The sequence below is a fragment of the Lagopus leucura genome, unplaced genomic scaffold (genome assembly GCF_019238085.1).
Source record: "Lagopus leucura isolate 7727_CA_CO unplaced genomic scaffold, USGS_WTPT01 Super-Scaffold_100004, whole genome shotgun sequence".
NCBI classification, from domain to species: domain Eukaryota; kingdom Metazoa; phylum Chordata; class Aves; order Galliformes; family Phasianidae; genus Lagopus; species Lagopus leucura.
Window position 1 is genome coordinate 73,772 of NW_024962264.1, and position 27,640 is coordinate 101,411.

A 27,640-nucleotide genomic window follows, 5' to 3' on the forward strand; every position below is an offset into this window, starting at 1 on the left:
GCAGCCTGACGTGCAGAGGGAACATCATGTTCCAGTTGGTGCCCACTGCTTCTTGCCCTAACACTGAGGACTGCTGAAAAGAGCCTGGCTCTCTCCTCTTTGAAAGAGAATACAGCAAGTGTGACCTCACCAGTGCTGAATAGAGGGGAAAATTCCTCACCACTTGCATCAGGTAAGGAAGGGAGGCAGAAAAGGCATCAATGTGTCTCACCCTGTAAAGGCAGTGCAGTGAAAAATTGTATTTTCATAATGAAGGTGAATACTTTAGTGTCTGTTTAACTATAATTCAGTTGGAAACAGAAAATTATGTCATGCACCAAAGAGATAGATGCAAGTTTGTAGGATGTCTCTGAAAAATTACTGCAGGATCTGGAAGCTGTGGGATCCATCGTTTCAATACAGTGTGTTCAGTGGACTGCCTGTGCAGAACCATAAAAAAGCTTGCAGGAGACCTGACTTTTGGAGCCAACTGGGTAACTGTTTCCAAATTTGCCTGTCATTTAATCTGCCCCGTTGTGTGTTTCTCTGGGAGGAGAGGTGCAGACTGTGGCTTCTTTTGGCTGTTCTTGTGCTCAGAAGAGGCACCTAATGTTCACCAGTTCTGCTGTAGCTTTTCAGTCAGATTGCCATCTGCAGATTGAGGAAAATTAGCCATTTACCATCTCCATCCTGCACATTTATATCACACCCAGCATGGTAATAACTGCAAGACTGCGAACAGAAATCAATCATGCCTGTTAGAAGCCCGTTTTCCCTGAATAGTGAGGGAAAGGGAACAAGAAGTCTTCTTTGTGTGTCAGCCTACCCTGTCAGTATGCTAGTACTGACTGCATAGCCATTTGTTTGGATTCAGTTGATGAGGTAGCAAATTTTTCACTCTAGAAAGGACATACAGAAAACAGTCTTTCAGCTGAAGATGAAATGAAAAAGTACACAATATGAGCTTATAAAGCAATCACTTCCCCCTGGCAATCTTTTGATGACAAAGTTTCTCTTCATGCCTGTAATACAGGGCAGCTTTGAACTGTACTAACTTATTTCTATCGCATGAATGCGTTTTTCTGTTTTATGTCTTCTGTTTTAGGCCAAAATTGGATCTGGAAAACTCATGGGCCCAAAAGGCATTTCTGTGGATCGTAATGGACACATCATTGTAGTGGATAATAAAGCTTGCTGTGTGTTCATCTTTCAGCCAAATGGGAAAATAGTCACAAGGTTCGGTAGCCGAGGGAACGGTGACAAGCAGTTTGCAGGTACACTTGATGGTAATATGTAAATCCCCTCTTCTTGCCTCTTCTGCTCACATTTGCATGATGTCTGAGCATGTTGAAGATGCTAAGCTCATTTTTTCTTTTCTGAGAGGGGAAAGTTCTACTAAACATAAAGCTTGTCTTTGCTTTGTCATTTGTTTAATTGGCCAGGAAGTCTGCAACCTATGTTCTGCAAATGTAGGTGTAACTATCTTGTTTTATCTACCTTTCTCTGCCTGGAAGCATTTCAGATCAGTGATTCAAGGAAGACAGACCTTAACAAGCATTTTATAAATGCTCTGTAATGCCCACACTAAGCTGTTAATTATAATCAACTCAGACATCGTGCTTTGTGTCTCCAGTGATCAGATACACATTAACTCATGCCCCAGGTAGTGTCTTCCCATTACAAAATGGGCATAATGGGACAGTGTTAATACTGAGATCAAAAAGACTCACAAATGCAAATGGCAAATGCCAGTCTGGGGAAGCTGCCACTTATATATTCAACTGTGTGTAGGCTGCATGGAGCAGATGAATTATCATTACTTGAATGTTTTCAGTGTAAAGGCCTTCATCCTGTTTGTACTGATGATTTGAGAAAACTGAAATTGAGTTTTTATTTGCTTAATAACTTAAAATGGCACCAAATATTTTTATTCAGGTGCTTTCCTGTTGTCATGTTTGTTTCTTATTCATGTTTTAGTACACAGTTAAACACACAGGAAAAAGAAATGCACTTTTTTTTCCCTGACAGTATTTTCTAAGTAACTTTTGCATTTATCCTAAGCTTCTTTGCTTGAATGCTTGTAAGAAATGATCAAATAAAGCATAAAAGATTTTATTTAGGCTTTACTTTTTGACGGCTACTTTCATTATGTACGCTACTTTATTCCAAACCACTACACATTTTCTCTTGTTAATCAACATATAAGTATCTGCATAGTCATCCATATATAAAAGGAATAAACAGTACTTACTGATAACACTAGCTGACAAATGAAATAGTTTGTTTACAAGAAGGAGTGCTGAACTTTTTAAAACAGGAAATGAAATTAAGAGGGGTTTGAAATTGATTGTCCCTTTTTGACAGAAGTCAAACAGTGGTATTTTCATTTAGTGGCATTATTATTTTTATTATGATTCATTCTTCTTCTGTATTGCAGGTCCTCATTTTGCAGCTGTAAACAGCAACAATGAAATTATCGTTACAGATTTTCATAACCATTCTGTCAAGGTACCATTAGTTAATAGCAATTTGGGAAGCTTTTTATATTTTTATTTCCTGGGGAAAATAAAGTATTGTTAAAAACATAGAGACGATTCTTTCTAAGTGTGAGGCCCATTTAAAAGGCTCGTAGATCTTTGCGCGCACTATATTTAATAGAGATGTAATCAGTTGCTTTAATAGAGATGTAATCAATATTACATTCTGTAGTTCACTTGCTTAAATATGTGTATGTTATGCCTGAGATAAATAATAACATCTTAGTTATTTTTAATTAGCTGTCTTTTGATATTTTAGATAACTGATAACTTCTTTTGAATTTCCCATTAAAAACTTCCCACAGTTCTAGTTGAATACGAGCACAGCTAAGTGAAGATATCTGACAGGATCCTTTTATAACATGATACTCTTAACTGTGTAGGACAGACCACGATTTTCATCCAGTATAGCCTGCACAGAGCAGAACTGTCCACTGGCCATTTGATCAATGAGAAATCTGACCGGCCTATTAAACAGTTGTGATAAGATAGGTGGTAGATTCGTTTGTCCTAGTAATAAACCAGAGCAAGGATGTATGTTGAGATGTCATGTGCTGGAAAACACGAATTGAAGAGTTGCAGGCCATTTCAGAAATTAGTCACCTGTTTCTCTTCAGGCCATACCAGCCCTTTCAGCCCTTTCTATGCTCCTTTTTCCTCCCCCACCATGCAGTACCCCAGGAGCAGCAGATTTGCACCTAATGGCCGCCTGTTTGAATTGAACACAGAGATGCACTCTTGGTTCAGTTAACCAATGTTTGAACTTAAATGATGTATCTTACAAATGTACCTGAAACATGAAATGTCTGTCTGCTTACTGGTGAGCGTAAACAGCCTGATGACCTTAATGGTGCTGAATCATCCAGCTTCTGAGTAGGGACTTTGTTTTGTTGTGCTTTTGGAATTAGAGAGGAAATGTGTTTTGGATTACTGCAGAAAGACCAAGGCTGCTGCAGAAGCCCTGAAGCAGACTGTTTAGGTGATTTAGCAGCAGGTCTATGTATCCATAAATCACCTCTCCAGCAGCAAAGCTTATTAAAGAATGACTGGAGAGAGTTAACAAGGGCCAGCTATGAGGAACAAAAACAAATGAAGAGATGTAAGAGTGTGGCATCTTAGCAAATTAAATGAATTATATTGCTAATGAGAACAGAGCATCCTGTCTGTGTCTGGTGTGACTCAGTGGAATAAAAATGTTATTTGTTGCAATTTGGTACTAACTGGAAAAGATTCTTATTTTTGTAGCATTCTGTGCAGATAACTGTTGACACTTTGGAGAGTAGGTGATGCTGTCCTTTTTGGTTAGATAGTAAGGGAAAGAGCAGAGAGTAGACTTTGTTTCAAATAGTAAAGTACATTTATAAGTAAATGATTTTCACTCTTACGACTCTCAGCTTTTTCCTGCCACCAGTGTCTTGAGTTATACATCTTCATTCTGCAAAACATTCTTCTGCCATTAATCTTCAAGCATTTTCCTCACTTCAGGCATCTTCTGTGGAAAATCCTACTCCATATAGGCTCCTCTCCTTCTGTCACTGACCATCCCCATTTTAACCCAGGAAAAGAGCAAAATATCTTTGCCTGTTATTTTCTGATTAGGTGACCCTCCCTACTATTTTTTGTCATCTGAGCTAAAATTGATTTCCATTTCAAAACGCCTTCTGTCCTTTGTGGGTGCTAGAGAATAGGATGATTTTCTTACCTCTCTCACCTTCTTAGCACTTGTCAGTTCTTGGTATTTTCCTGCTTAGGCCACAGCTGGTCCCTTAAGAACACTGTTGGACCTTGTGGCAGAGCTGTGTCTGGGTCCAGGACAAACTTAAATGGAGATGGCTATGGAGCCATGCAAATGAGGCATCGTGTCTCACTCAGTGTACTGAGATTCTTAGTACTTGTTAGGTTATGAAAGTCAAAGAACAGTGCATCCATGCTGTCAAGGCTCACTGCTGCTATCCTATCAGTGCTTTGCTCTTAACTCAGGATGCACAAGTTGTGGAGGGACTCCTGGGGCCTAAGTGCTGCATGGTGTAGAGAAGGCACCTTTTTTCCCATCTTCATTCTGAGGCCTTTACTGAGGCCTAGTAAAGATTCAAGACTGGAGACCAGTATTTTGCACTTATCTCTTTTTCAGACCTTACAAATATTTTGCTATTTAAATTATAGAAATGCTGCTAATTTTGCTGAACTTGCTTTAAGGATAGGCTGGTGCTGGTATTGCCAGCGAGTTCTTTGTTCTTTTTTTTTTCATTGTCTGATTTCACCTCGTATTCACAACTCAAATTTTCATCAAATTTCAATAATGCAAACACACTGAAATGCACTTACCAGCTATTTGAGAATGCAGATCTAAATGACCCTTGCTACAAGCATTTTTGTCTTAGTAAATACTTTTGCCTTATGCAAATATATAATTCCGCTAAGTATTTCTAAAACAAGAAGGGTAAAAATGAGAACTATAAATGTCCATGAAAAGGCAGGAAGGGGAATAGTGAGGGGGAAATAGTGCTGGATGTGGGGGAATGTTGCTGGTAGATCTCCAGTTCCCTGTTAATAGGTGAACTGGTTGTAATAGATTAGTAATATTTGATGTGATGCCATAGTCAAGCTTTTGTTTTAACCCTTACAGGTATTTAACCAGGAGGGAGAATTCATACTGAAGTTTGGATCAAATGGAGAAGGAAATGGACAATTTAATGCACCAACTGGTGTTGCTGTAGACTCTAATGGAAATATTATTGTAGCAGATTGGGGAAACAGCAGAATACAGGTAGAGATTTGTGTATTTCAAAGGAGCTTGATTAGGAAAAGCAATGGATTGATAACTGGTTGATCAGTAATGCTTTCAGGCTTCCCAAGAAGCAGAACAGCAGCACTAGAAGTGATGTGTAGCCTTTTGTATACCTCACTGTGGATCTGTCCACTTTTAAAGTGATGGTGTCAGACTGTGGCCTTTGCAGTGTGAGCGCTGGCAAGTCTGACGGTTATTGTGATCAAGATCCTTGTCTCCAAGGAGCTTCCTACAAACTATTTCATGACTTGAGAGACTTGCAAAGCTTTACTGAGATGACAGTAATTGATAATAATCACCATAACAGAAGATTGCCAACGTGATGGAAAATACGAAAAAGCAAGTAAACTGTACAGCCCTTGAGGCAAATGAGGCAGATTTTTGGCATCTTTTTTGAATGTTGCGAAAATATTCCACTTTTATATTGAGAGTGGCTTTTTATCTTTTGAGTGTTAATCGTGGTCCTTTCTTGCAAAGAAAAAAAAAGAATCTAGTGAGTAACTAAGCGTATGCATTAGTTTCACTGAATATAAAAATAAGGGAGCTGCTCATCAGTTGTTCTCAGGAAGCACTGACAACAATGCAAACAAATTCCTGGTTTTCTCTCTGGGTGGAAACTTAAAGAGTTGTTCTAGCCACAACAGTAAAATTTGTTAGAAAACAAGGTGTTGGTCAAGTTCCCAATTGATTTTGATTTATTCTAGCTGCTTATTTTTTTATACCTCATTGAATATCAAATTCTTGCCAAAAATCCTGGTAGCCTTGATTAGATCTTTTTAGTAAGAAAATATATTTGTATAAAAATTTGCCTATTATGAGAATAACAGATCAGATTCTGTCCATGTTTATTGTAATATATGTCAGCAGTTTCAGAAATAAGAACAATGGTATAACTGAAAGTAGACATTTGTCCACTAGATCATTTTTCTATTCATAACTTTTCTTATGTGCTTTCTCGTACCTAAAGGTTTTTGATGGAAGCGGATCGTTTTTATCCTACATTAACACCTCTGCTGACCCACTTTACGGCCCCCAAGGTCTGGCCCTTACTTCAGATGGCCACGTTGTAGTTGCAGACTCTGGAAATCACTGCTTCAAGGTCTATCGATACTTACAGTAACAGTGAGCTCTGGAGCTGGATAATTGTCCACCTTTAAGCAAAGACTGGTCCCAGAGATCCAAGGCAGGATATCTCCTACTTCAAGTTCATTTTTAACAGTGAAAGAGTCTACTTTGAACTTCTTATGTTAATTTCCAAACTTAACCTTGTTTACATAGAAATTGCACCTCTTACGTTCCTCACTGAACTTTTTGTTCTAAGGGTTAATACACAGAATCCTCTTTAACTGAATTCATAAAGACAATGTGATATTAAATAAGAACTGCAACTTACGGAACTGCAATTAACTAGTTAGACAACAATGAGAAAAATTTGGGGAAAAATCCCCAAAGCTTTTTGAAGACTGTGAAGGGTAGCTCCCATTCAGAGCTTCCGAATTTGAAGAAGTATCATTGTTACACATTATTTCACCCAAAGGTGATCCTGGGAATCATTTAGATCTTGTTTTCATGGTAGGTATTACACTTTAAACATTCTTAAGTCTTACTATCTGTAACAAGTAGGTCCTTTTAGTTAAAAAAAAAAGAAAGGTGAAGTCACACAAAATTGGTCTAGTTCAAACTGTCAGATTTAACTCAACATTTAGTGCTATGAGAATCAATGCAAATTTCCTGCTCATGTGGGATTAATGAAGGATTTTTTCGTATACCTGTTGTTCACTTTTTCTCTTGCTCTGTGTACTGGAAGGACATTTCAGAAACTGTGTTTCTGAAGCTCTGGAAGAGCTGAACAGTAGTGATACATTAGTGAGAGCTGAATTTCTGCACAACAGCAGACTTTTTGACACCAAACTAGTTCATTGGGATCAGGGTTATTGCAATGTCAACTCAATTAACCTCGTGCATGCCACCCTTTCATATATGTTCATTGCCACGTTTCCTTAAGGCAACTCATTGTATTAACAAATACAAAAATGCAGCAACACACAGGACAGAAAGCCAGAGAGGTACCCCAATGGAGGACCTACACTGTACAACCAATGGAACTGTGGTAAACAGAGGTTGTATAGGAAAGCCAAGGGTTACCAAAGCTATTTCTTTATACGTGAGAAAAAAATACATTGCAAATAAGAATGAATTTGAACCAATTCCTGAAGTCCTTCATCAAAGGGAATTTTGTTAGAGGATAAAATAAAGACTGTGAGATTTATTCTGATTTGTTTGTATGTATGTATGTTTGACTGACACAAATATTTTAAAAAGTAAATGTAGGTTATTTCAGCAAACTGGAACATACGTATGCCATATGACAATGGTAGTACTCTGAAAAATGTCCCTCTTCCTTCCTGCCAGATCTCTTTACTGTGTTGTTTACTGAATTATTAATATATACATTCATATATCAATGAATATTGATATATGATCAATGAAAACTTACAATCTTATGACTTGGTTCTGTTTATAATGTTATTTTTAAGTGTTTGTCTTTTTTAAAGTGGCATTGGCTTTATTCTTAATTCTAAATCCAGTGGTCAAATGATGAGTTACTACCGTAGGCTAATAGAGATGGAGTGGTGCTCACTCTAAGCCTCATTTGAGGAACTGGTGAGTGTGCTGCCAATGCCAAAAGCAGTTTGGGAGGCAGTGTGTTTCTTTTCTAATTTTTAAAACCTTGAAACGAAAGGGCATCGGGTCAGTAATGGGAGAATGTTTTAAGCATATTTGCAAAAATGAACGAAACCTTTGTTAAATTACTTGCTACAAATATTAGATTTATTTCTAAAAAGGTAAAGATTGTTTCAACAAATTTAAGAAAAAAATGTTTTTTTTTTTTTTTTTGTAAAGATGCATTTGACTTGTAAAAATGCAGACCTCCAAATTCTTAAATGTAGTGTTTGTCTACTCTTTTTAATCGCTGTTTCTTCTTCTCATTTCCAATTTACAAACTCACACAAAAATCCCTTTTCTTATTTCATTGGAACAAATATTTTGTGTATAAGGCTTGAGATTTGAACTTATGTATACTGCAGCTAAGAAACTGGTGGTAACATTTTTGGAATGTTAAAAATGAAGTTTGTTCTTACCAAAAGAAAAATAACCTTTGCTTAAACTGAGTTTGTCCTAAAATGCTGAAGGTGAGTTACCTCAGATATTATATAGTAAGATGTCCTATCAAAATTTGACAAAGTTGTCAATCAAACTTTATGACGATCAATTAATTTTATTCTAAGTGTCCTTATAAACAACCTGATAATTTCTAGCACTGGAATGCCTTTCAATGGCTAATTTATCAATGAACAAACGTATGTAGCATTTTAAATGCATTCTTTAATGAAGAGGTTCTTTGAGATAAGTAAATGAGAAGTGTACGATCACCATCAGTTATGACAATACTAACAAGATTTAGTTCAAAAATTGAATTTTTGTAATAACATTTTACTAAACATACATGCCTCCTACTGAAGAAACATTGCCAAATTCTTCATTGCCAGGTAGTATGAGAATTGCAGAAATCAGACCCTAATCTATATGTATCAAAATGTGCACTTAAGATTATACTAATCCATGAATCCATTTTTCTGCAGATGAATTTCTGTTCATTCGGCTCAGTATTGTTCATCAGGATTTTAGGTAACCTCTGTCAGCCCATTGCATGTCTATATGGAATTCTGCATGCAACTCCCTTGCTACCATGTATTAGGAGTGATGTGGATGCTTTCTTAAGATTGAATAGTCTGTATTGAGGCTTCCCTTAAGGAAGAGCAGAGCAACCCTTAAGGCACCTGGAAAAAAAGGCACTTATGTGGATTTCCTTCTGATAGATAACAAATGCTGCCAATTTGTGGCACGGGGTATTTTGTTTCCAAAGGCTGACCTTATCTTCTTGGCACAGGAAACTGCTTTGGCAGTGTGCTCAGCTAGAATGCTTGACTTACAATGTTACAAAGAACAACCAAAGCAGGAATTCTGTTCTAAAAAAAACCTGGCAGATTCTTTTCTCATTCAGTTAGGTGAACATCAAAACTGCACTACTTGATTTACTGAGTTGTTAGCATTTATTAAAAGCTTATAGGCATTCTGCTGCCAGATTTCAGGTATAACCAGAAATGTTGCTTCAACTTCCCTGGAATGCTGTGACTAGAAGTGTAGCACAAATGACAAAAGTATGTGCTTCATTTAACTAATTTTCAACTCAAAAGTAATCTCAAAAGGTTACCGGTTCTTATGTAATTTGGAGTATTTTAGGACAAACTAGCTAACTGTATTTTTATTATTTTGTGACCAGAATAAAGGAATATGTTCACATAAATCCACTACGAATAGGGGGTTCTTACGTTGGTATAATGTAAGAATAGCAGCAATGTGGCTGTGTAAGAAAAGGAAAATGGCTTGAGGCAAAGCATTTGTCTAATGTAGATGGAGAGTTATTTATTAGTAAATGCTCTTCTGGTTCTTAAAAGCTAGAGGGTTTTCAATTTTAGACCAGTTTTTTTTTACAGTTAAGGATCTGTTGTTGCTATAATGAGGACTGTAAGTGCCCAATATGTTGTGTTTGTTATGAAGAAATGACTTCCAGCTGTGGGTGACAGCTAGTTATAAAATCATGATGTACATTGGCAATTTTCTTGAATAACTGTGAGCAGTGATTGCTTTGGACTGTTGGTGGAGAGTATGAGAAAGGTATTTGTGCTATGGGGTAGGAAGGTTCCTCACTGGTTGTGTTCTTTCTGATGAATGTACAGCACTTCGGTTGATGTCTGTGAGCAACACGGCCTTAACCTTGACACTTTTTGCTTTGGCTTTATGACATGGGAATGTTCCCCAGGCTGCACAGCATATGGCAGTATCCCCACATTAGAAATTTCTACCAGTTGATACACTGCAGCTTTCCGGTTCCAAGACTCTATCTTTCCTCTTCATTTTTAAAAGTTTTTTTGTACATTCCACCTTTTTAAGTCTGTTTCATATGTTTTGTGTACACGTAAGTCTTGCACTCTCTTGAAACTCATGATGAAATATTATTCTCACTTGTCTTTGTTTCATTGTTTTGCTTTCTTTTTAAATCCCTGTGAGGCTAAATACAACTTTGTCTCTTTAACACCGAGTATGAAAGATGCACATCAAAGTGTTTGTGTGTGTGTATGTGTGTGCATAGTTTTAGCTTCCTGTGTGCCACGGCATTCTTAATGCTTTAGCCGATGATAAAAATAAAAAGTACTCTGTCTTGGAAATGTAGGAAAATCAATCAAATATGTACCTTTACCACGCACAAATTTCAAATGATAATAAAGCTTGTTTCCTCTGTTATTTTTGAGAATTTATTTTTCACGTGTTTCGTACTCTCTGTCCCTGAAAATATCTCCATAATGCAGCAAGATGGAAACTAAGTTAGTACAGCATAGGTCACAAGCCAAAAAGAACCCTGCAATTGCTTCATGGGTGGTTAGCTTCTATGTAAAAAGGAAAGAGGGACCTGGTCCTTCTTGGGAAGAAGGTGGAGAGATGGGCTTACTTGTCCTCCATGTTCTTTTGAAGTTCAATAATCAAAATGAATATTTTCATAGATGATGGTAAGATTATGAGAAGTAATCTCTTCCACTTTTATCATGGAAGTACATAGTGCCTTTCAGCTATGCGGTGCTACAACCGTCCCAGGGTCTGCTTCAGAAAACCAAACGTCAGTTGTTGTAGAACACAAAATAGGACTTAGTTCACTCCCACTCTTTTTCTGAAAAAGCAAGACTTGAATTCATGCTTTCTTTTTAGATAGTAAACGTATTTTCTTTGTCACTGGTGAGCTCTCTAATCCTGGATTCTTCGATAAATTAATGTGAGTTCTCACTGACTGATCAGAAATGTCTTCTGTCCCCTGGATTATTACACCAAAGATTCTCTGCCGTGGGGCAAAATCAAACATGCAGGCAAGCCGAGAGTAGAGAATGCTGCTCTCTACCTGGAAACCTGTGCAGTATGGCCAACTTCCTCTTTGGCCTTTCTCTGGTACTTCAATTCCGCTGCTGCTCTGGGCCCCACACAGAATCATTCTTCTTCTGTGTCACCTGATAAAGGGGGCTTACAATGAGGCTGTAGTTTGGAACATGCATTCTCCAAAAACCCACTACGCCCAGAAAAGATTGTATCTCTTTCTTATTAGTGGGCAGAGACATGGCAGTGATTTTGTCGATCACATCTGTTGGGGTGTGATGACGGCCACAGACAGCTGCTTAACACCTTCTGTATCTACAGCAGCTATTCCAAAAGCCATCAATACACTTTGGGATCCTTGAAATATCCCCTTCTGAGGTAATCAATACTAAGTTTACACAGAGCCCGTGGGCCAGTCGCAATAGGGTGCTTTGCCAGTCTTTACCAGTGAGGTTTATTTTGTCCTCCAACGTAGTCAACTTTTGGGAATCCCCAGTCACCCCATGAATACAAACTTATTTTGTCTCTTGGTGACTCGAGGGCATTAGAGTGCACTGTGCACCAGTATCCACCAGGGCCTTATATTTCTGTGGTTCTGATGTGCCAGGCCATCTAATCCACACAGTCCACTCTATTATCCCTTTCCTCCCCCCTGGCTGGGGGCAGGGACCCTCTATTTGTTACCGCGGTTGTCCGCAGCAAGTGGAGCAATCACCTTTTTGGAAAAGTTCACCTTGGTGGTTGATTTGTCTTGTAATTAACAACATCTGCTTCCAGAGGGTGAAGGACCCATTCTGGCATGTACTAATACCTCTGGCAACAACTGAGTCCCTAGCAATGCCACCCAGTTGGCAAGCTTCTCTACTATCTAGCCACACACTGTTGGCCCCATTATCCCAACATTGAAGTAACCAGGTGACAATAGGTTCATTTGGGTGATATGAGAAGTTTTTTCTCAGACTTTGAATTTCATTCATTTTCATTTTCAATCAACAATGGTAACGATATCTTGCTCACCTCTCACTCTTTCAGGACTTCTTGTTGCCCTTGTAGGAGTTGGTGACCGCAGTCTTGTTGAGGGCCCTTCCCCTGGATTCAGGAGCGCTTCTTCTGGATCTCTGAGCCACTCCTCTGGAACTCTTTCCTCCTCTTCTCTTACTGTGACTTCCTCTACTTTAGCCTCCTCCTCTTTCTTCTGTTCTGAGTTTAGTTTCATTTTCTGTCCTCTTACAGGGGCAACTGACATTGATTCTGGTGCCTCCTGTGGTTGATCAGGTTGGTCAGTTCTGATGTTCTCACCCTCCAGCTCGGCTGGGAGTCTATCTTGTTTGATTATGAGGATATTTAGTTCAGATTCAAGCATGGCTTGATGAGATTGAATTCTGTTCAGTTCCATTTGGAGACCAAATTTTGCGTGCTGGAAAGCATCTCACTCAGTTCAGAGTACGTCCCATTTGGACTTGAGGATGTCCCTCTCGGACCGGAGGGCATCTTGTTTGGACTAGAGGGTGTCTTGTTGAAATCGAAGGTTGCGAAGTCTGGATTGTAGGGAGTCTCTCTTGATTCAGAGGGCATCTCTCGTATCTCTCTCAGATTGGAGGTATTTTCTCTTGACTGGGAGACTCTCTCCCTCAGCCTGGAGATTCTTCCTCTCGGCTCAGAGTCTCTCCTGGAAACTCTTCTTTTCAGCTTGGAGACTCTCTCCCTCATTTTCAGAAACTCTCTTTGTCTGTGGGACAGTATTGAACAAGGCCTGATAAGCATTAGCCAGGCCCCAAATCATTTGTGCCTCCTCAGACCTGCCTGAGCCACAGCATTCCTGTCTCAAATATCTGTTTAAGCTCTCAGAGTCTTTCAGGCGTTCAGGAGTAAAGTTCCATTATATTGAGGATGTCCATCTCTCTGAAGACTCTCCCAAGCCTCTCCACACTCCCTGCCACTCAGTATTCTCTGGTTCTGGCGAAGGCTTTCTCAGAATATGATAAATACAAATACTGAGTGAAATGATGAGCAGTACATTCAGGGAGATTAATAATGTGATCAGATGAGCATTCAAAAAATGATAAAGGATTCAAAGGAGAGACTGTGAGCCTGCTTAAAAATCACAAGGTCTGTAAAATCAGCAGCTCTCTCTGCAAACACGTTTAAAAGAGAAAGCAGTGTCTTTTTTTTTTTTCTCTTTACAGAAGCAAAATAGCAGTATTCAAAGATTACAAATATCCCAGAATGTTGGCAGTCTGCCTGGACTTTTAAGGTCAAGTTTTCAGTGAGCACCTGTGAAAGAGATAAACTTTCCCAACGAAGCTCTCCGACTGCACAGAGAGATTCATTCTAAAAAGCTAAAAAGCAGCTTTTGCCTGCATTCTCCACCAAGAATTTTATGGGCTGGTTTGGCCCGGTTCCGTGAGGAATTTTGCAAAATCCATGCCTCCAGAAAAGGGGGACAGGGGACCCTGAAATAACGAAAAACAGCAGCAACAATCTGAGGAGAAACAAACTAGCTTACTAAATATGGTATTGGAATGCAAGACAGCACACCATAATACAATATAATTAGAACTCAAGCAAATAGATCAAATATAATGAGAGTGTCCGAAAGGTGGATAGGCCCCACCACAACGCTGAGCAGAGACGTGCAGCCCCGCTGGGCAGCGGGCAGCAGAGCCCGGCGTCCGGAGGCCCATTTCCCCGCCAACACGCCGCCGGCCGCCGGCCGCTCGCTCCCCGGTGACGCCAGGTGGCGCCGGAGCCGCGCAGGCGGCCTTTCTCCTCCTTGTGGCGCCGAAATCAAACCCGCCCTGGAGGCCACGATGGTAAGCGGGGCGGCGGTGGGGTCGGGCGCTCTCCCCTGCGCTCTATTAGCGCGGCCGGTAGAGAGGGCCGGGCACGAGCTCGCAGGAGCGGACCCGCGCCCGGGCCCGGCGGCCATTACGGCGGAGAATGCGGCGGTGCTCCGCGCGGCGCTGCTGGTTTCCTGTTGAGCCGGCGCGCGCAGCGCCATGAGCTTTAGAAAGCTGTACGAGTGAAGGTGCTTCACCGCCTTTCCCAGCAGTGTATCTAGAACACGAAATCTAAGACTGGTTCTAAATACTGTTGCTGAGAATAGGGATCCGGACGTGCTTCTAAGCCAGTAAGGCAAGGCAGTCGGCTGGATAAGCCCAGAAACTGGGACTGGAGCTGGGTTAGGTGCGATGAAGGTGCAGGCTGGGAACTCGGGCTCGCTGCGCTGCAGCGGCTGTGGCTGGGTGCAGCCAGCCCTGTGGGAGCCGGGCTTGGCAGTAAGGCTCTGTAAGGGGGCACAGCTAACTTAGAGCTGGTGGGGGAGGAATTCCCAGCAAGCGTTATTCTGCAAGCGATAGAATATGTTTGTTTGTTTTTCTCTTGTTCTAGTCCAAGAAAAAAGGACTGAGCTTTGAGGAGAAGAGAGCTCGCATGATGGAGATCTTTTTTGAGACAGTAAGTGTCTTGCTGAGAGTTGCCCTGAGTTTATGCTTGGTGGGAAGACTGGTCCTATGAGGGCGTTGTTGTAGAGGCACTGCGCAGCTCCAGCTATGCTTCTCCTCCATGCCCTGTGTCACCACTTTATAAATTACAGCACTGGTTTCATGCAGCATCAGCTCAGGTGGCTCCTTGATGGAGGTGTGAAGCTTCTCAGTGTGATCCTTCTTCTTGGAGCCACATCTTTGTGTGCCGAGTCTGTTACACGAAGTTTCAAAGGTGGGAGAAATCCCAGCATTTTCATTAAAAAGCACAGATGGAGGGAGGAAACCTGGAGATCCAAAAGCAGAGCTACGGATATACTGTTGATGTGCATAAAACACAGTGTCTCACCTATTACAATATTTATTGTGGCCCTTGAGTATTTGAGCAAAGCAGTGCATCCAGCACTGGCAGCTTAACCTTGGCACAGTGTGCCCAAAGGGTTTTCACTCTAACTTTAGACAAAATTCTGTGATGTTATAGTCAGAAGCACTGCTCTTTTCTTTGGTGTCCTTGAGATAATAGTCCTTTTTCTCATTTCTCAGAGTGTTCTAATTCTACTGAGAGATATACAGCATATTTCTCCAGCAAAATATAAACATACAGAGTTTTCCTAATTGCTTTTGTTGGCATTAATGTAGTGTAAAAGCTGCATGGGCTGAGCAGAGCTTTCGTTTGGAGCTGAAGTGTCTTTTATGTTTTATGCAGAAAGATGTATTCCAGTTGAAGGATATAGAGAAGATTGCTTCAAAAGACAAAGGGATTAGTAAGTGTTTGCACAAATTATTTATTTTTTGTCACTAATGATTTTTGGAACCAGTCAAACAGTATAAATTTTCCTGCCTATAAAATTATAGGCTTGTGATTTTAATAGTAAGGGGAAAAATAATTAGAATGGCATACAGTGGCCAATAGCGGGAACACAGCATAAACAGTAACATCAAGAGAATATTCCTATTTCAATTTGCTCATGTTTGTCACTCAAATACGATGGCACTGCTAAAATGAGAGATTGCTGACATGTCACAACAAACTTCAAGTTAACCACTAAAACTTGGGATGGAATTTTTCACAGGTTCTGAGGCTTACCTTCCAGGAGCTCTCATTCTGTGAAATCATTGTGTGTACTCAGAGAATAGGGGATACGCAGATATGCCTGTAATGTCACACATATCATAAAATTCCATTGTTCTGCTGAAGAACAGAATGGCTGGATAAAGGAGAAGTCTTTTCAGTGAAAGAAAAAAAAAATCCACTGGTTTTGGATTAGGTCTAAGATGATTTATCTTCACACTGTTGAGTTGCATTGTGTGTTCTTCATTCTGTTTTCCTTTGTGTTTGTGCAGTGTTTGTGCAGTTGCCACTGTCCTTGATGAGCATGTCATCGTGGCACTATGACAGTAAGGAATACACAAGTTTGTGGAAAAAAACATGGGCATGTTGAAAGATTCAGGTTATGTCAGCAGCCTGCAGAGATGCTGAACATCATCTCCAGAGCTATGATGCTGTCTTGATTGGTTTGTCCAAATACCTCTTGCATACATTTAGTTGCAATTTGTAGGAAAAAAATGCAAAACAATGGAAGCAAAGGAATTTCATGTTTTAATAGATGGAGTTTCTAACACCATTTGTACCTTTGAAGAGTCCAGATTCATCCTGCCTGGGAATGTATGAATGTATGGGAACGAGCATTTAGCTACATCAGTAGAGTCTGGGTTCTTCTGGAAAGAAAAACTCAGTCTATGGAAGTACCTCTACACTGGCGTCCAGCCTATATCTTCCAGAAGATGGGGTGTTTCAGGTCAGGGATCTCCTTTAGGCTTGAAATTGGATGTCAGACACTGAAAACTCATATCTTGAAGGTATTTAAATTTGCCATGCTTGTGGATGATTCTATCTAATCCTTTGCTTGTTGAACTGGTGTATTTTTTTAAATGCTGGACTGTACCCATGTTTGGTAGAAAATGAAGAAACAGTTATTACACATATCTGATGTTACAAGTACTTTCTGTATTGGAACTGAATGTAACCAAATGTCAAATCTACCCCTTGTGAGCCAGTAGGGAGGTGGCCTTCATGCCCCTGCTGCTATTTAATGCTTTGGTAAGCGCTGCAAAGAGAAATGCAATTACATTCCTAATTAAGCAATTGTAGGTTAATGGATATTATAGTTAAGGTTGCAGGACAACTTCTCGTGAGTTTGTTATGACACTGTGCTGTAATGCACATGTACGTTTTATGATGGTTGTGAGCAGTTTACAAACATCTTGTAGCAGACTGTGCTAGGGAGCAGCAGCCTTTATGTTGAAGCCACTGATTTCAGAGGGATTTGTTTTTGAAGTGGCGCATCAAGCATAGCGTCTTCCTAGCTAACACTGTACCGAAGTATTCAGACAGATGGTTGTAGATGATGTCTTACAATATTAATAGTTCTCTGTGGTTCTAAGGAGGTGCTATGCAGATCTAATCTCATACTTTTGCTTCTGTTAGCTTCCATGTCGGTCAAAGAGGTTCTGCAAAGCTTAGTTGATGACGGCATGGTGGACACTGACAGAATCGGAACTTCCAATTACTTCTGGGCTTTCCCAAGTAAAGCTCTGCATGCCAGGAAGCGTAAATTAGAAGAATTACAGACTCAGGTAAATCTGCTTTAAGGACTGAATGGACTTGTTTAATTCTTATACCCTATTGTCACTCCTGCTCATATCGCTTGCTCTTACGCATGGGTACGTGCACATGCACATATTCATGGTGCAGAGTTTGCTGTAGGAAACATTTGAGAAATGTGGTGGGACATTCTTTCTTTTTATCTTGACAATACCTTGGAAGAGTTTTGGAATCCAGTTTTCCTGGGGCTTAAAGAAACTTTTTTGCCACTTGCTGCTGAAAACATGCTATTCATGATGAACAAGATCATTTAAGGACTTCATCTAAATAATTAGGCTCCGTATGCTTTCAAGTGTCGTACATAGTGTAGGCCATCATGTGGTAATGATCTAGAAGCCATGAGAGGTGTGAAATGGATATCCCTAGTAAATGTGGCTGTGGTTTCTACCCATCACTGTTGTTCCTTCACATCTGTTCTTGATAGCTTAATTAGGGAGCACTTTTGCAATCCAATATTGCACTTTTATTAGGAGAGAAGAACAAATTGTCATGATCTTCTGCAAAAGAGCAAGATGTCTTCTGTTCCCACACTGCTGTTCTTTCGATCTGCTACTTTACTAGCTTCTTGGAAGATTTCCTGAAGGGTTTCTAAATCCAGTTTCCTCTTGTTACCTCTTCAGTGTGATCCCCTTGTGCAGACATACGGAAATTAAAGACACTGATTGAGTTGAAGTTACTTCTTTTGGCATAGCTGTTTTTGTGTTCTTTTTTGCTTTTCAATTTGCTTTGATGGGGCAGGTGTTTGAAGAAGGGGTGCAACCCCCTGTACTGACACACATGGCAAGTTCTGTGCTGATTCATGAAGTTAGTGCTGCTTGGTAACCAAGTGTTGGGTTTTCCTGTTTTGCTGAAAAGCAGGGACCTCAAATATCTTTGCTTTCGTGTGGCTTCTGTTGCATTTTTTTGTCCTCCATAGCTCAAGGAGTCAAAATTGCTAGTAGGTCTACTAATGAGGAGCATGATCTATGCAGTATAAGCAGGAAGATCATCTCCTATGGGTGATTCTGCTGCCTGACAATGGTATTGTCTGGTTCAGGTAAGGTGAATTCATGCCTGTTTGCATTTTTTTTTTTCAGTGGAGGTCTTTCTTTTGTCAGTGTAACTGTTGGCAAAACTGCAAGTACTGTAATTCAGTAGCGTGGGGAAGCAAACATTTTACAGTCTTTTCTCAGGATGGTTTTGTGATGGTTCATTTTACTCGTCAGCTCAGAACAGTTCATTTCACTGGTTTATTGCCTGTTGCAATTTACCTTGTTTCTCGTGATGTTGCTAGGCTTTGTGAGGCCAAGTTTAACAGCATGCTGTTATTGCTGCCACTCCTGCTGGGGCTGAGATGGCATCACCTTATATTGCAGCAAAGATTTTGGTTACTCTTTTCAAAGAAGGATAAGGGATGGACTTTTTTACACCGTTTTGCGGCTTTTACACCGTTTTGCATGATCAGCAGAGATGGTGGACAAGTTTCTGACCTCTTAATTTCTCCCAGTCAGCATTGTGTTGGGCAAGCATTAGCTGAGATGGAAGAGAGTAGGTGAAGTTTTGTTCCCTGGGGTTGGTAAGAGGAGGGATTTTCATTTTCCACTACTCATGTATTGAGCCAAAGGAAGAATTGAGAAATTAATACATCCTGACTCCCTGGCAGTTAGCTTTCTTTAAAAAAAAAAAAAAAAAAAAGAAGTTCTTTGGGAATGAACTTGTTGAAGTAGTCACTTTGCATTTACTGGATTGTTTGTACTTAGGAACACTGAAATATAAAACGAGGAAGCATTTACTTCATTTACAATATTAATTTTTTTTAAAAAAAGAAGACTTGGAGAATGCTATATTAGGAGGTGCAGTTGTTAGGAATGCAATTGGTGAGTAATGTGACTCAAGGCCTCCTGGACTGTATTTGATAACAGCTAAAAGGGATAACCTTATTTGTTCAGAATACGCACAGAAAAAAAAATGAGTACTAAACATCATCAGATATTTTTTCAAGATACAGATGAGTTTACTTCTATCCCTTTTAGATGGACGTATGTCTCTTCCTCAAACACTGTCTGGGTTACTGCATGGAAGGCTGTTGGACAGCAACTGCTTGAGGCTGGCTGTTGGCTGAAGCCAATAAACTTCTGCTGCTCACCTACTTGGATGTCAGAGGGAAGTTCTTTACAGAGAGAGTAGTGAGGTGCTGGATCAGGCTGCACAGAGAGGCTGTGGATGCTCCGTCCCTGCAGGAGTTCGACACCAGGTTGGATGGGGCCCTGGGTGACCTGGTCTTGTACCAGATCTGGAGGTTGGTGACCCTGTCTGTGGCAGGGCTGTTGGAACGTGATGATCCTCGGGGTCCTTTCCAACCGAAGCTGTTGTATGATTCTTTTGGTCTGAGAAGCTGCCTCCTTGTCCTGAGTGCTGATGGGTTGTCCGTGTGCCTTCACGCAGATATGAGATGGGTTCCTGGCTGCATGATATACAAGTGCTCAGAGTTGGCTGGCTTGGAGGCCTCAGTGCTGAGCTGAGGTTCACCAGGGATTTGCTTTGGTACTTTTGCAACTAATACACGTGACTTATGTTAGGAATTACTTATCTAGATGTTTTTCTGTAATATATGTGCTCATAATTTTGTTTTACTGGGTTGCAGAATGTGTACTATTTGTCTCTTTCCAGGAAAAATAAGTCTCGTTGTCTCTTTAATGCCCATTACAATATATATGCAGGATCCCAACATGCTGACTAAGCAGTTCTGGTAGTCTTTCCATATGCATGCTGAGTTTTCTTTCCTCCTCATATTTCAGGGTATCTAATTTAGCTTTCTACTTACTTATTTTTTTTATCCTTCCTTGCACTGGCCCAGCCATTGTGACAGTCTGCAGTCTCAGCCCCTCTGGACGATTCTGCTCCCTTCTGGCTTGCATTACTGGTTTGTTTTTTTTTCTTAGTAGTAACGGCTGTCCCAACAGAGGCAATTAGAACGACTTCCCTCGTTTTCAGCTTGAGGGTTTCACAGACCTATATGTTTTCTTTGAAATTAAGGACGAGACACATCAAGAAGCATCCAGCTGTGGAGCTGGTGTAGTGTGTCTAGCTTACATCTTCATATTATCCAGTGGGAGCTGTAGTATCCAAAATGCAAATGGCTGAGAATCTGCATTGTTTACATGGCAATATATTGATTATGGCTGTGCTAATTGATTTGCTGATTCTGTACCATAGTTTCCCTGAATGGGTCTCCTGGAAGATGCTAATAAACTTTATTTGAAGCATTTCAGGTTTTTTGCTACCTGTTTGTATCTTGCACTTTCAAAATTTTTATGTCTTGAAATGATTCTGAATTTATCAAGTCTTAAAATGTCTAGCAGAAAATACTCTTCTAATGCTGTAATTCATTAGAACTTTCTGGATTATGTTTAATGGCATGCTACAAAGCCCTGGAGATTATGCTTAGTTACTGCTGTCATGGCAGACTTCTAAAAATATGGTGCTTTGGTGGCTTCTTTTAGAATTAAGCAACCTCATAATTTGGTGCTCATTAGCAGAATTTCATGCTTTTCCTTCTTCTGCCTGTTAATATGGAGCTAGACTGCTGGCAAGTGTGAGGTGTAGGTTTTCCTTTCCCACCCCCTTGATGAGCATAAGCTAAAACTGGCTTATTATGATTTAAGACCTTTTATTTTTTTTATTTAAAGCTGGCTCTGTAGTAACTGTAACGATTATAAAATAGGTTTGAAGGAAGAATGTTGCCCTATTGAAAAGAAATGTTGTTACTATGCCCTGATATATATATATTCATTCTGGTATAATAAAGGAAAAATACTACTACTATGATTTTTTTTTTTAAAGGTAATGTCATCAGACCATTTACCTTTCCTTTCTGAAGAGGCTTGTGTGCTGGCTGCAGATATGTAGTCCTGATCCTCTTACTTCAGTGAAACTGTTGATCTGAACTGTGAAGAAATTGGAAGTAAATGTGGAGCACCCTTCCCAAAAAGCCTGTCAAATCTGGCAGAGATGCAGCCTTTTGCCTTCATGTCCAGTCGAGCCACACGGTGGCCACGGCCAGGGTGAGAGGCAGAGCAGTACATTGGCACATCCTGGAAAAGTTCCTTGCTGTTTGGCAAGCATGCAAATTCACCTCTTTTGCAAAGCCAAGAGCATCCAGCCTGGGGATAAGGCAGCTGCAATACTGCCTCTCAAAGCTGGGTTTGATGGAGGCGTGAGATGTGATCTTAATTAATTGGAACTCTGACCTTAAATTCTTGTCATTTGATTAATATTTAATTCAGAAATTTGGTATCCATGCAGAAATAAAAATACTAGGGTACACTTAAGTCTCACTTCATAGCATTTGTTGTTCTGGAGGGAATGAAACAGAACCGACTTATTCACCGGAGTGCAGAATCAGAATGCGTGAAGTCAGTTTGAAGCAGGAAGTCTTTCTTGTCACAGTTGTGCAGTTATCACTGAGCACACTGTAATTCCATCAAAGAGCATTCATTGTATCTGGAATTGGAGATGACTTGGTTATCTGTCTGAACGTTGCTTGAGAAATAGGAAATTGGCATAAAGAGTGAATATGAAAGAGTGCTGTCAAAACTCTGGAATTTGATAACCTATGTTGCTGTTAATATCTCAAGGTAGAATTTGGGCTCTTTAAAAGTTTACGGAGTAATGGTTTGAATTATTTTTTGTAATCTTTGGGCAGGACTTGAGTTTGGGGAATATGAGATGAATATTGTGTTTTGACTTGGACTCTGTGCATAGACCCTGCAGACCTTGTCAGTGTAGGGCCCAGCTGGTTAGGATAGCAAGGTTTAAAAGCTCTTCAAGGACAATTTAGAATATTTTTTCTTTCTTACCCTTTCTTACCAAGGGAAAATATTTGTCAGTGTTCTGTCTACTTTGAACAGACTTGCTTACTACCGCTTTGGACTTTGTAGGCTTTGTAAATACTCTTATGAATAGTAACAAGCATCCTTCATGTTGACATTTTTAGTCTTTTTTCTGGTTCATGCATAGGTGTTGTTTTATTCTGTTGCTTACCAAATGGCACTGCAAATAAATAACACAAAAAACAGAAACTTGTGGCAAAACATCTCTGAGTAACCATTAACAGTTAAGGCAAATATAGATGGATCTAAATGGAAACAAGACTGAATTAAGAATCGTTAAATATACAGTGATTTACTCCACACGAATGACCTTTTAAAGAGCTGCAGTTAGCAATGTAAGATTTATACACAAATGATTGCAGGTTCCAATCCGTTCAGCTTTCCTTATGCAGAAGCGAGCATGGGAAGGGCTCTTCTCATACTCAGTGGGACTTTCTGAGAGAGAGCCATACCTGACTTGCCATGGGATGTTTCAATCTCATGTGTAAGTCAGGATTATAGGCCTAAATTTAATTTTGAAAGTTATGTTTGTGGGAGTGGCGAGAATACCTGTATTACCTGCATGAATACTAGTGCAAAACATGTAAGCATTGCTTATGAGAACACAGATCTAACTTTAGAATTTTATTTTATTTTTATTTTTTATTTTTTTAATCATTATAGTGCTTCATCAGCCAATTGTATGGTGACTTGAAGCTTCATTTGGTTAAATCTCCAAAAATATGGTAACTTAACTTGAGTTTCTCATACTGTTTTTAGTCCCTGACATAAGATACAATCCAAATTTAAAAAAAAAAAAAAGAGTACCCACTCATTATAGCTCATTATAAGTTACACAATATCATGATATTTTAGAAAAAGTGTTCTTTACCAGAAGAATCCATGCTTCAGCCTTTCATTTTAAATAGCATATATAACTTCTATTGGGGCTTGGGGTCTGCTTTTTCTCTAGAAAGTGATATTTATTCCCAATTTTTTTGAACTGATTCATTCAGTGGTAGCATTGAGGTAATCTTGTATGATCAAATTTGTAATGTGCATTAAGAGAAGAGAGTTCTTATACTGAAAATTTCTCCACACCTACAGTATATACCAATAATGCAAGGTTTAAGAAAAAATACTTTTTGAGTACAGAAATACGGTGGGCTGTCTTCTCTTTTTTTCTACAATCTGCTGCCAATCCTTTTTATGATGTTCTTTTGCTGTAAAAACCCTGCTGTCTATTCTTTGATTCCTGGGTTAAATGTTCTTACTCTGTATGGTTTTCATCTCTGCTCTTGTTCTTGCCTGTATTTCTTTAACTATGACTGTCTCCCAGGTGCATCTCTCATGCTCTGAGTTCTGCAGCAAATGTGATTTGCTGCCTTGTGTTGCTCAAGTAACTTGTAATGACTCAGGGTAGGACATTACACATTCAATTTTCCCTCCTTTCCACGGAAATCTTTTTTAAAGATTAAAAAAAAGAAGAAAAAGGAAGAAAAAAAAAAAAGGTTGTTTGGTTGTATTTAGGTAGCAAGCGTGTACTTTCAATGTGTTTCACCAGAACTGCAAAACAATACTGAAGCCCCAACAAACCTGGGATGTGCTGCTGCTGCAGCCTGGTTCGCTGTGTGGGATGGGTGCAAAGTGGCATTGCACAAACGGTGCGCATGCGACCTGAGAGCAGAGTGTCGGTATTGCCGCTGACTGTGGGTGCTCTGCTGTGCCACAAGCACGCTGGTATGACCAGCCAGCTTGATGTTTACTTCTGTGTGTTTGGAGACCCTGGCAAGTGAGTATGTAAAAAGCAGTTGCGTGTTTGCTTTCTGCAATATTTTAGGAAACAATTTTGCGCATTGATGTGCCTTTTTATTCTTAAGCTTTGCTGTTTCAGTCAACAGCAATTGCTGAGTGATTTCCTTTAGTGGAACTCTGTGCCTTTCTTTTAACACAGCAGGTCTGTTTTCAATATGTTCACATTGTTCTTTGGCTGTTAATCTTTGCATTATCAGTCTTTTTTTTTTTTTTTTTTAATCATTATAATCTAGAGGAATGCTTTGAAGTGCTTTCTCTGTACGCCTTCTGTCAATTCCACTTAATTTTTTCAACGGTGAGATGGATTTAACATAGGAAAGAAATATACCCCTCAACTACAAATGTCACCTTAAAACTCTTGAACTGCTTTTCTTAAAGCTAAAAGCACACAGTGTTTGCCTCTGGCCTGAAAAAAAACGTAGAAAGCTTCAAACTTCAAATGAATAATTTAGGAAAGTTATGAACAATTAGAAAATGGATGTCTTGAATTCTGCTGCAGTGCTGCAGTTTTGTCGGTTGCACAAAAATAATAGTTGTTCATACCATTTTTGGTTACGTATTCTGACTGCAAGAAGATGGTGCATCTGATATTGCTCTGTAAGAACATAATGGCAGTGGGTAGCAGCTGTGAATGCTCATGGTTAGCATGTAAGACCTCAGTTTGGACCTTGTCCACTGCAAGGACCTGCCTTTGCATGGCCAACACCAGGTTAGAGATGCTTTAAAATCCTGGAGAATAAGACTAGTGTTGAGCTTGAGCAGTATCAGGCAGATTTTGGGGAGGAAGCGAATTGAAATCTGCTGCAATCGCATGTCAGGTTTAAACGTTCCTCTTCCAATTGCACATCACTGAGTTACAACAGTGGAACTTGACAGTAGTGTGTGCACAAACACATTATGAATTACCTAAGTACATCTAATCTCTATTCCTTGGCACAAACCACACCCAGGCTAGGGTTGGAAGAGATGGTTATTTTAGTTATGTGGCACTTAACATGCACAAAGTGCTGCACAAGCTGAGCATGGCAGGACATTGGCAAAGTAAGCATGAGCATCCCTCCGGGCACTTGGGACTGAATTAATGGACCAGGCCAGTGGGCAGTCAGCTGACCACAGCGGTCTATGAAATGAGCAGGATCATCTCTTCTCTTTCTACAATTCCTTCCCTTATACCCATCTTTTGTTGTCCATAGGAGTACCCGCTTTGACACACACAGGCTATTTTATTTTGTAAAAAGAATTCTGAAATTCTCATTTTTGAACACACACACACACACACACATAAAAAAAACTCCATATAGTAAGAAAGAAAATACCTTCAGTAAAGTTGTATGAAAGTTGATTGGTTTTAGTCAGAAGAAGGCCTTCTAACCTTGTGGCATGGTAACGTTATACATTACGCAGGTCAGAATCTAGAACTGGCCAAGAAATTTCTCAGTGTTTATCATTACTGTCTCTTTCATAATTAAATGCCCTAGAATATAGAGGACCAAAAAGCTGGTAACCAGCTTTTGTTATTTAATTGCAACTATCTGAAAGATTTGTGTTTCCATCTTAGAGAATGTAGACATGTTCCTAAAGAGCTTTATAAATATGGAAAACAGACAAATGAACGATTTTATGTTCTCCCTGTTCCAGAAAGCATTGTCTTATTCTTTGCATGTGTAGTATGTACACCTATACAAGCTCTTTGACATCTCTGTTTTCTAGGTGAGTTTAGTTCCAGCTAAATTCTTTCTTCAGAGATACTGAATGATATGTGCTCTGGTATTTTTTTCCTTCACAAATGACAAACTTCACCTAGCTATCTATCCTCTGCTGAACTGTATGCTTCAATCTAGTAAGGCATAATGTGGATACTAACACACTTCATTTTATACGAGTTTTGTGGAAAACCCAGAAAGAGTGCTGTTGTTCAACTCTTCACCAAAATTGAGATGCTGGTGTACTTCAAGCCACATACTGAATCCCAAGCTGCCTGTGTGGTTACTTACACTGACAGCAGTGAGTAAACAGCTGGGCATATTTTTCCCAAAATCGTAGTAATTTCAAAGTGATTTCTCTATATAAAGTGAAGTCAAAGTAAAGCATTGCTATTGAGAGCAGACCTTATCTGCATGTATGTGCACACATGCATGAACACTTTTATCCAGGAGCAGGAAGCAGTTTTGAAGAAAGGAATCTTCCCTCTGAACCAAGTTAACTGAAGTTGGGCTGGGGCCTAATCCTTAGAAAGCACCACTATGGAGCTTTATTTGTCTTCACGTCCTGTATCTTAAGACTTGGCAATAAGCTCTGCATCATATTTTTTCATGCATTTATGGATGTATTTCTGAACATGTACACACTGAACATGAGTCTAGGTAGAAATTGGCTGTGGCTCCAAACCAGCTCTGTTTGCACTGTACGAACAGGTTGAATTCTTGCAATCAAGCTGATTGTATGTAGTCTGCCTGGAAAGAACCATGCTGCAGAAATGATTTTTCATGTAGAGGCCGTTGTAGTCTTGTCAATTCAGTTGCAAAAGAATATGAATATGGTTAAATTATCAAGGCTAAGAATTGCAAGAAGTATCTAGGAATGCTCTTCCATTCAGTGGGATCAGTAATGAGAAGAATGAGAATGTAGAAGCAGAGGTGTTGTGTGACTGTTTCTGGGGAGGGCTCAAGGTAGGAATTTGGTTTCTTTTTAAGAATGAAATGAGGGCTTTGACAGCCACCTCCATCGTACTGGTGATTAATCTGTTCTGATTTCTACCTGACTGATACACAGAACATCTTCAAGTTAAACCAGAGTTTGTACTTACAAAGAATGCTACCTTTTTTTTCTTGGTAATGATTTCAAATGGAGTAGCTAATTTCCAAACAAAATGTTTATAAGACTTTTTTTTTTGCATTCCCATTCATGTTGTATTTCAAGAAGCTCTAGCTAACACTGAGTACTGCCCCCGAGGAGCAGGGGATGCGTCAAACATCCGGCTCAGATTAAGGGCTTCCAAAGTGTCCCTGGAAGACTTGCAACTGAACAGGATAGACTTGGTTAAACATGGGCAGCAGGCTATTGGGGAGAGATCTATCCTGATGGTAATTCCTCTGGAGTGATGTCTGTGCCAGCCCTGTGAGATATGGCTTCCTCTGAAAGATGCCTCTGCTTCAGACCTGAAGGAAGTCTAAGTCTGAGTGCTGCACAGAAGGAGCCATGGCTTTCCATGCCTTTGAGCCATAGAGAACTCTATGCACCAATATACTAAAAGGATTGGGGCAGCACCAATGGCATCCCGAGCCTTGGGAAGGCTGGTATCAGCAGCTGAGCAGGTGGAGCTGCTGCAGCTATTGCCACTGCTTCCAGTCAGTAAGGGAATGGCTATGGGAGAGATTAAAGAGTTGGAAAAGGATGAAAAGAAATCATCTAGTCCAAAGCCTTCCTGTTGTGAGTGCCTTTGCATAGACATGCCAGGTTATGGTATGAAAAAGGATTTTGCAGCATGCAACATGATTATGTGGCATGGAAGTTAAACACGTGCTTCCTGTAATTCTTCT

General features: G+C 39.9%; 2 protein-coding genes across 10 annotated transcripts in view; both read left to right on the forward strand.

Annotated features, from left to right (window-relative positions):
• The window catches only part of TRIM2 (tripartite motif containing 2), a 101,301-nt gene that overhangs the window by 73,426 nt on the left and 235 nt on the right, over nt 1-27,640 (forward strand). For 6 of the 9 annotated variants that reach the window (XM_042870586.1, XM_042870582.1, XM_042870583.1 and 3 more), the window contains 4 exons: nt 1,085-1,265; nt 2,417-2,487; nt 5,143-5,283; nt 6,272-10,671. In XM_042870586.1, coding sequence (XP_042726520.1) covers nt 1,085-1,265; nt 2,417-2,487; nt 5,143-5,283; nt 6,272-6,424 — 546 coding nt within the window. In that variant the 3' untranslated portion in view covers nt 6,425-10,671. Of the gene's footprint in view, nt 1-1,084; nt 1,266-2,416; nt 2,488-5,142; nt 5,284-6,271; nt 10,672-27,640 lie in introns of those variants that run through there. The other 3 variants (XR_006178783.1, XR_006178784.1, XM_042870588.1) reach the window with 3 other exon arrangements.
• The window catches only part of MND1 (meiotic nuclear divisions 1), a 29,399-nt gene continuing 15,785 nt past the window's right edge, over nt 14,027-27,640 (forward strand). The window contains exons 1-4 of the mRNA XM_042870589.1: nt 14,027-14,102; nt 14,680-14,745; nt 15,478-15,535; nt 17,260-17,408. Of these exons, the coding sequence (XP_042726523.1) occupies nt 14,100-14,102; nt 14,680-14,745; nt 15,478-15,535; nt 17,260-17,408 (276 nt within the window). The 5' untranslated portion in view covers nt 14,027-14,099. The remainder of the gene's footprint in view (nt 14,103-14,679; nt 14,746-15,477; nt 15,536-17,259; nt 17,409-27,640) is intronic.